Here is a 10,000-nt window from a genome sequence, read left to right on the forward strand (position 1 = left end):
ACGTCGGGCACGAAGCTCGACCACAGGAATACCAAGGCCGGGAGGAAACACACCCAGCGGCAAGCGCAGCAAAGGGACCAGCAAGATCAGGAACTTGTGCAAATTAATCAACAAGTTCAGCAGCTGCTCCAGCAGCAACAGGCCCAGCAGCAGAAAATTCAGCAGGAGGGAGCTAGGTACCAACAGCTTCAGAGACAATATCAGCAGATAAGCACGCAGCTACAGAAGCAGACGCAGGTTTTCCAGACGTTACAGCAGCAGTATTTAGATTTCACTCAGCGGTATCGCCAAAAGAGGCGGCAAACTCCTCAACAGCAAAGTCAGCAGCTGCAATGGCAACAGTATTATCAATATAAAATCAGCCACCAGCACCAGCAAGTACAGCAGATAGGGCAACAACAGGCTCAGACACACCAGCAACTAGTGCAGCTCTACCAGCAATTGCAGCAACAACAACAGGCACAACAGCAGCTACAGCAACATTTGCAACAACAACTACAACGACAAGAGCAGCTCCAAAAGCAGCAAGAGCAGCGAGAGCAAGAGCAACGAGAACAAGAGCAACGAGAGCAAGAACAGCTGCAGCAGCTGCAGCCGCCGCAGAGGCCACGCTCCCGCTCGACCTCCCCGAAGCCCGACGCCGGCCAGCAGCGGGACGACGCCTCGTTCGACGCCATCAACTCCCTCCTTCGTAATGTGCTAGAGGCGGAGGACGAGGACGAGGAGGAAGAGGAGGACGAACACGACGTTGATTTAGTGGAACTGTTAGAAGAGGAAGAAGAAGAGGAAGAGGACGACGAGGAGGAGGAAGACGAAGAGTCTCTGGCAGACCAAGAAGATCTGAAAAACAAAGTCGAACAGTGTGCGGCGCAGATCCGATCCCTGAGCACAGACGACCTAGTAAGTAGTGACTTGGAAGTTGTGCCTCGCGTGCGCCGGGCTTCGCTGTGCCTCAGCAAAGGACCCTCACACCTGAACGTAGGGCCCTCCTTGACGCACCTAGGCCCAAGCGGCGTCCAAAAAGGTCCCGCCCACCTGAACAAAGGACCAGCGCGCCTCAACAAAGGGCCCAGGTACCTGAGCCGAGGGCCGAGTAAACTCAGCAAAGGGCCACAAGACCTGAACATCGGGCCTGCTCGCCTGAACGTCGGCCCTTCGGACTTCCATTCCGGCCCTTCGGATCTGCACAGGGGGCCGTCGGGAGTCAACAAGGGCCCCGGAGCCAACAAGGGCCCTGGCCACATCAACAAGGGTCCTGCAGGAGAGTATACCGGTCTTCCCACGCCTTACAAAGGGCTCTCCTCACTGGCCAAAGGTCCTTCCCAAAAGATCCTGGGCCCGGCTAGTACGCGACGTTCAACGGAAGCCCTTCACTGAAGCTGAAGCGCCGTGGCCCTTTCAGCTCTTCTGCAGCCGCCGCTTTGTACTCTGAACGCGGGGACTCGTATCCCGTCGTCACCGCTTTCCTTTCACAGGAGCTTTGCACGCGCGCTCTCTTAGTACTGTCTCTGCATGTCTGTCAAAACTGCAACATGATATTCAATCCACGTATTTATGCCTCACGGACGTACGAAGGGCACCAAGAGATTCACGGATAAAAATAAATAGATAAAGAAAAGAAAAAAATGTTCACTTCGCTACGGTTTATTTATTATCACAGCTAATTTCATATACTGTTGGCGACGCTGCGGAGATAATATCTATTTTTACACGGAGGAAAGATAGATCAACGGACGTTAGCCAAGAATTTTTTTGTATATATAGAAGTCTCTCCAAATACAAGAGCTGCCTTGTTCATTGCCATGGCTGCTATGAGGTGAGTTTATATTAAATTATTATTAAAATGCTGTAATTAAACATGAAAGAACATGTTTCGTTCACTCTCGGTTCAAATTCATAGAAAATATCCATAAAAGTACGATTATGGAAACTGTTATTACTATTATTATTTCTACTAGTACCACTAATGATGATGATAATGATGGTATTGACACTGATATTGAGACAGCTACTAACGATGACAATATGATGATAATCACAATGATAATAATAATGATAATTATTATAATAATGATAGTAATAGTAATAATAGTAATAACTAATGATACTAATGGTAATAATGATAACGAATGATAATGATAATAATTAATGATAATGATAATAATAACTAATAATAATAATAATAACTAATGGTAATGATATTAATAAGAATAATAATGATAATAGCAATTATTACTATAGCAGAACCGCATCTGACTTGATGATAATGAAAATAACATTGATATTATCATAACTTCACCTCTGCCTCAACATCCAATCAGCACGCTACACATTAGCCAATACACCCTCGATCTCCCCCCCCCCACACCTACACAAACGAGCATCCATCGAAAAACCTATATATATATATATATATATATATATATATATATATATATATATATATATATATTTATTTATTTATTTATTTATTTATTTATAAAGACTACCTTAACAACCAATTACAGGCGCTGGAGTGGCGTTTGGTCTCGGAAATGGCGAGCGATCGTGTGGTGTGGCCTGTGTCTGCTGTGTCTCTGCGGCGTGCTGCTGAGGGAAGCCTTGCCTTACTTCTTCCCGACGCTGTCTGATCACAGGTAAGAGGATGATGTTGGTTGTTATTACCTGGATGGAGGAATTGCTGTTATTGCTTGTTCGGTTGTTTGGGTCGTTGGGTAATTGGTCGTTAGGTTGTTAGGTAAGGTGATTAAGTAGTTCGGTCTTTTTTTGTTGCTTGAGTGGTGAATTAGTTTCTTGGTGAATGGGATACTTAGGGGATTCCTTGGTAATTCGTGTATTGGTTACATTAATTGTTTACTTGGCTTTCTTGCTTGATTTATTATTATTATTATTATTATTATTATTATTATTATTATTATTATTATTATTATTATTATTATTATTATTATTATTATTATTATTATTATTATTATTGTAAGCTATATAAAGAGCCACACTGAAAAAAATCGAGATTTATACCACCAAAGGTGTCAGTGCAGGTCAAGATACAGCTAAGAAAGAATGAAAGAATAGAAAGTTGGCAACAAAAACATGTTAGCTGATCTTTTAAACTTACCAAGAGTCGAAGTTACAATCTCTGAAGGCAATCTATTCCAAAGCCGACAAAAAGCAGTAAAAAAGCATCTAGGAAACTGACTTGTAGACGATCGACGTAAATGATGATTTGGTTTATTGTTATGTTGGTGGCGGATTGCGATTAGATTTATGAATGGTTTCCTTATAAACCTGGTTGAATTAGGTTTTTATTGTGAATTAGGTTTTCATCGTAAACCAAGGTCGATTATGTGGCTGATTAAAAGGAGAATTTTGATACTGTAAACTTTGATATAGATTGACATAAATAGGGGTAGATTTTAAGCAGATTTCTTTTGGGTAGATTAAAAATAGATTTCGGTCGAGATTTTTCAGTTATGTAGAATTTTAGGTCAATTAGTTTTGCGGTATTGTCTTTTGGGATTTAATAAAGATGAAAATAGACCACCATTGATATTTTAAAAGTAGGTTATTATAGATTAAAGATCTTATGGAGAGAATATATTAAATTAACAGTGGAGGCCCTTAATTTTAGTTACCAGTATTATTGTTTCGTTATTGTTGTTATTTTTAATATATTTTTTGTTATTGTTTATTGCTGTTTCATTATTATTATTATCATTATTATTATCATTACTATTATTATCATTATTGGTATTATTATTATCAGTGTTATTAATAGTATCATCATTAATGGTATTATTATTAGTGTTATTATTATTATCATCATTAAATTTTTTACAATTATTGTTTTCTGCATCATCAATACCATCATAATCATCACCATTACTGTAATTATTTTGTTGGTGGTGTTGCTCATATTGATGTCATCATTGTTATTATTTCTTTATTTTTTATTATGATAATGATGATTGCAGTAACTATAATAATAATGATGATAATAATAAAAAACAATAAAAAGATAATAATAGGTATATATTTTTCTTCACTGCTATTAAAAACTATTATTTTTTTCTTTCTCAGTTTTTACTAGCAACTTATTATTAGTGTCCTCATTATTATTATTATCATTAGTAGTGGTAGCGGCAGAGACAAACTAAATCCCTTTTAAACTGTCCATCTAAACCTTTTCATGTCATAAAAACTAATAAAAATAAAATGCGGAAGTCCCTATTAACCTGGACTTACAGAAGGAAACAGACAGATTAGACATTAATGATGAAAATGCAGAAATGATTATGAGAAGGTCCGCTGCAAAGTCGAAACAAAATATTTCGCCGTCTTCGGACACCGTGAACGATTGTTCGAACTCGTGTCGTTGGATTCGTCATATCAAACGTGCTTATTAATGCAAAATTATAGTTGAAAAAGTAAAAGCAATAAGAGATGTTGTAACACAGCATTTTAGTAGTATTATAAATATTATGTAGATATTATATATTAAAAAATAGCGTGTAGAGGGATGGCGAAGATGGTCCCAGGCATCCAGAACGGAGGGGGGGGGGGGTAAATTAGTGATTTAGACATTTATATTTAAATCGCATAAAGTATTTATTTCATTTAAATCTCCCTTTCTCATAATATTTCTCAGTACTAGGCCTTATATTTGAGATTGGAGCACACAATGAAGGAGTTGGCCCGGGGGGTTCAGACCTGCTCCAGGTTATTCCAGAAGGCGAAGAGGAACTCCGTCAGATTGATAAGAGCGACGAGGAAGGGCAGGCAGACAAAGGAGGAAAGAAAAAAATGATAGAGATAGGGAAAGAAAGGGAGTGGAAGACACAATTGTATATGAATGTGTATCTACATACACGCGCGCGCGCACACACACACACACACACACACACACACACACACACACACACACACACACACACATATATATATATATATATATATATATATATATATATATATATATATATATATACACGTATGCATATATATGTATATACACGCATATGTATGTATGTATGTATGTATGTATATATATATATATATATATATATATATATATATATATATATATATATACACAAACACAATCACGTGAACACAAAAATGAAAATGAAACTAGCCACAATGAGATTTGAAAATAAGCGTGACGTTTCGAACTCTTCGCGAAATTTCGGTTCTTGTCTGATCAGGAATTCGCGAAGAGTTCGAAACGTCACTCTTATTTTCAATTCTCATTGTGGCTAGTTTCATTCTCATATATATATATATATATATATATATATATATATATATATATGTATGTATGTATGTATGTATGTATGTATGTATGTATGTATGTATAAATATGTATACACACACACACACACACACACACACACACACACACACACACACACACACACACACACACATATATATATATATATATATATATATATATATATATATGTATATATATATATATATATATATATATATATATATATATATATATATATATATATATATATATATATATATATATATTTACATTTACGTATGTATACATACACACAAACACATATGTATATCTGTATTGTGTGTATACATATATCGCTCGCTGAATGCCACGCCCTTCAGTTGTTAAGTTGATCAAAGTGAGTGCTTCATCGGGCACGCCCAGACCCCGGAGGCCGAGCTGTTTTGACGTCATATATGGGCGGTTTTTAGCTGCAGATTTTGTTCTTGAAGACTGATGAGTTTTAGCCATTGATTAATTTTCATTCCTTCTTGGTCTTTGTATTTATCTGTCTTTTGTCTTTTGATATTTGTTTCGCCTTTTATATACTTTATTTTTTCGTTATTCTTCCTGGTTGGTTGTCTGTCGCTGTCTCTCTCTACCTGTCTGTCTGCGTGTCTCGTTTGCTCCCTCCTTACTTCTCCTTATTTTCCCTCTCCTTTTCCTTCTCATTTTCCCTCCTTTTTCTAATACGACGCATGACCTTCCCTAACCTGAATCGAGCCGTCCACTCCCGCTCGCCACGAAGGGAGAGTATTGACTGGCCACTCTATTTCCTCGTGGCCTTTAAGTATGGTCTTCTCTCGCCTCTAACAAAATCAATAACACTCTCCTTACACGTTCAGTAAATGTCAATATAGGGAGTCATTTTAGGAATTGCGGTTGTTATAATTACGCGGGGAATATTTAATCTTGAAAGCGTTGGAATTTACCGGAGGTGTTGATAAACAAAAAACACAATGCGATTACTCCCGCCTTGCTTTTACCTTTTAAAGAAAACGGTGTCGGAGATCAATGGCTTTGGCGGGACACGTACACGCTGTCTGTTAAAGGGTTTATTTTTCCTCTGCTTCCTCTTCTCCTTTCTCTGCTATATTTCCGAGAACATTTTATTGCCATTAAACGTATTTATCAATAGTTTCTCTCCTTACTTGGGACATTATCCACGATTACTATTTTCATCATACTCTCCTTTCTCTGTCCATTTCCGTCTTCAAAAATTGATTTCTAGGTAAGCTACTTCCAGGTTTGGTTCTCCATATATTCAGCGTTGAAGAGTAACCACATGGATAACTTTTTTTCTTTCTTCCTTTTCTTTTGGGATTGCCTGCCACTAGAAAGACTTCACTTCAACTTGAGATTTCTATTATCTAGCCCGAGGGTTTTTGTAAAGGCAATATCTCGACCTAATATTGTGAGGTGAATTCCGCTGCGCCTTTGAAGTTTTGTTGTGTGTCATCAAATTTCCTGCGTCTGTGGTAGTCTTTTTATTATTCTGTCTTTCTTCTTTCTTTTTTTTATTTAACGAACAATGGCTAGATTTTTTGTTTAACTTCTTCAAAGACTATTCCTGTGCACAAGATGATTTGGCCAGATCGTCTCCTTTAAACATTGTCTAAAATTCAGTGTCACGTTTCCTTAACCTTTCCTTACGCGGTTCTCATAGATTTATGAACGCAAAGTAATAAAGATATGCATATTCCTTCTCGTCTTAAAACACGGACACACACGCGCAGACAGACGCACGCACACGCATACGAACACACACGCATACGAACACACACGCATACGAACACACACACACACACACACACACACACACACACACACACACACACACACACACACACACACACACACACACACACACACACACACACACACACACATACCACACACACACACACACACACACACAGCCACACACACACATACCACACACATACTCATACCACACACACATACTCATACCACACACACATACTCATACCACACACACATACTCATACCACACACACATACTCATACCACACACACATACTCATACCACACACACATACACACACTCACACACACACACACATGCACACAAACATACACACACACATACCACACACACACACACATACCACACACACACACACATACACACACACACCACACACACACACACATACCACACACATACCACACACACACACACATACACACACACCAACACACACACACACACATACCACACACACACACACATACCACACAAACACACGCATAACCACACACACACACGCACGCACGCACGGACGCAAGCATGCACGCACGCACGCACCCACGCACCCACACACACACACACACACACACACACACACACACACATACCACACACACACACACGCACACACACACACACACACACACACACACACACACACACACACACACACACACACACACACACACACACACACACACACACACACACACACATACATACCACACACATACCAGCAACCACGTGATTGCGCATACCTATTAATATTTACAACTGCTTAACGTATGCCACATATACCTGTTTACTTCCCTCTCCACGTTTCCACCGGCTAAAGACCCCCCCCCCTTTCCACTCCCCCAGGACCCGGCGATGCCCTCCCTCCCCCGTGGATGTGGATGGCTGTGCTTCCTGGAGGCCCCTGCAGGTCCCGCACCCCGTCTGCGCTTGCTACAGGAGGCTCCTCGTCCTGCACGACGCGTAGGTGGAATCCGATTGTCTTTTGTTTTGCCGGTTTGGCGTGTATGGCCTTTGTTTATGGTCGGGGAAGGCTAGATCAGTAGCAACTCGAGGAGGTGTCATGGCGTCTGATTCTGTTTTTGGAAAAAGCGCATGGGGTTTATTTTGATGACGTCACAACGGTTACGGATGTTTTGTGAATATGGTCGATCATTTTGGTCTTTTCAATATCAAAAACGATGGAAAATAATAATTTTAATGGTTATATTTCATTGGACAATCATCAAAATAGTCCTGTTGGATGCCATGACACCTCGAGTTGCTAATGATCTAGCCTTCCCCGTTTATAGTCTGTAATTTAAATCGTGTTTTTATGTATTCATTCGTCCAACTATAATTGGACGAATATTTTATTTCCCAATTACCAAGAATAGAAAAATAAGGATATTCTTGTATTTCTGAGAATGAAGCTAAGCGTAGTATGTTCGGTTGGCCGTTGTAAAACCTACAATTTCCTTTTCATTTATTCACAATACCTGTTTCTAAAGTAGATTTGTTTATTTTGTGGACTTTGCATCCTTTGCCTTTTCTCCATGCCCTGTACTTCGTATGTTTGTATATTTGTGTTTCTCATTTTATGCGTTTACGTATGCGTTCCATACTTACACTAACTTCATATGATATACTTCTACTCTTGTTTTATTGACTTCATAGACTAAATTCTCGTTTTATAAAACCTGTTTACATTTCATTCATTGATCATTCAACGTCTTGTCTCAATGTGTATAGAATATATCCACGCTATAAATCTAAAACGAAGCAATCCACAACTGTACAGTTTTTCACTCGCCTTTTTATTTATTTTTTCTATTTTTTATTATCATTATTATTAGTTTTTTGCTTTTCCTTTAACAGCTGCACGAATATGGGGACATCAGACGCGTCCGGATACCTGACTTACGTCCGTGAATATTTCGGCAACTCGACGTGTTCGGAGGAGGCGACGCTCAGAGGGCCCCACCAGCATGTCGTCTCCATTTCCCTCCCGGCCGCCGCGGGGGAAGGGGACTTGGCTTCTCTCAACCTTACCGTCAGCGAAATTGTTGTACGTGACTGTGTTCTTAGGATTTAAATAGTAAATTTAGATGTGTTTTTAGGAATGTATTTTTTATTTTTAATATTTGGTTGTTTTCGTTGTTATATCCTCTACTTCTCTCGTTCGTCTTACATTTTGTTACTAGTTTGTCTGTTTCTTTCTTCCTCGTTATCTCAGATTCATGTTCTCTATGGGTTATTAGTGTTTGTCCGCCTATTATTATTCCTATTATCATATGCACCTTATAATTTTCCTTTATTTAACTCATGTTGTCATTCCTCATAGATTTTTACCCTCTATCGTATTTCTTCGTCTATCTCTCATTCCACAATTCCAATTATTCGTTTGTCATTAAGTTTTATTATTTTTCCCCTTTACTTCCAGTTTTTTTTCTAACCTACCAGGAGCGTTGACATTTCAGGTACGAAAACCTCAAAAGTTGATCACTATTTAATGCAATATTTGTACCTTTTAGTGGAGAGAATAAAACTTAATTGATGTCCTTAGTGTTTGTAAATTATTTGAGAGAGAGAGAGGAGAGGAGAGGCGAGGCGAGGCAGGGGAGAGGCAGGGGAGAGAGAGAGAGGCAGTGGAGAGAAAGAGAGAGAGAGAGAGAGAGAGAGGCAGAGGAGAGAAAGAGGCAGGGGAGAGAAAGAGAATGAGAGAGAGACAGAGACAGAGGCATACAATCAGAAAGAGAAAGGCAAACAGAGACAAAGAAACAATGAATTAGTTACCCACAACAAAATCCTCATTTCTAACCCCCATGTACACCGCAGGAAGTGTACAAAGGGTGGGTTGTGCGCCTGTACACCCGCGTGACTCCCGAGACGCGCGCCGGCCTGTGCTCGGTGGTGTGCGGTCAACACGACGTCGACCTGTGTGA

General features: G+C 39.4%; 2 protein-coding genes across 2 annotated transcripts in view; both read left to right on the forward strand.

The window, feature by feature from the left end:
- LOC113802301 (zinc finger protein 853) overlaps positions 1-1,377 on the forward strand; it is a 1,656-nt gene extending 279 nt beyond the window's left edge. The window contains 3 exon segments of the mRNA XM_070143373.1: positions 1-665; positions 704-728; positions 730-1,377. The exon segment at positions 1-665 is cut by the window's left edge and continues 279 nt beyond it. Coding sequence (XP_069999474.1) covers positions 1-665; positions 704-728; positions 730-1,377 — 1,338 coding nt within the window.
- Positions 1,378-1,516: 139 nt separating this feature from the next.
- Positions 1,517-10,000, forward strand: part of LOC113802302 (uncharacterized) — a 13,632-nt gene continuing 5,148 nt past the window's right edge. The window contains exons 1-5 of the mRNA XM_070143197.1: positions 1,517-1,816; positions 2,508-2,636; positions 7,923-8,039; positions 8,934-9,123; positions 9,894-10,000. The exon at positions 9,894-10,000 is cut by the window's right edge and continues 53 nt beyond it. Of these exons, the coding sequence (XP_069999298.1) occupies positions 1,803-1,816; positions 2,508-2,636; positions 7,923-8,039; positions 8,934-9,123; positions 9,894-10,000 (557 nt within the window). The 5' untranslated portion in view covers positions 1,517-1,802. The remainder of the gene's footprint in view (positions 1,817-2,507; positions 2,637-7,922; positions 8,040-8,933; positions 9,124-9,893) is intronic.

This window comes from Penaeus vannamei, chromosome 30 (genome assembly GCF_042767895.1).
Source record: "Penaeus vannamei isolate JL-2024 chromosome 30, ASM4276789v1, whole genome shotgun sequence".
Classification (NCBI taxonomy): Eukaryota; Metazoa; Arthropoda; class Malacostraca; order Decapoda; family Penaeidae; genus Penaeus; species Penaeus vannamei.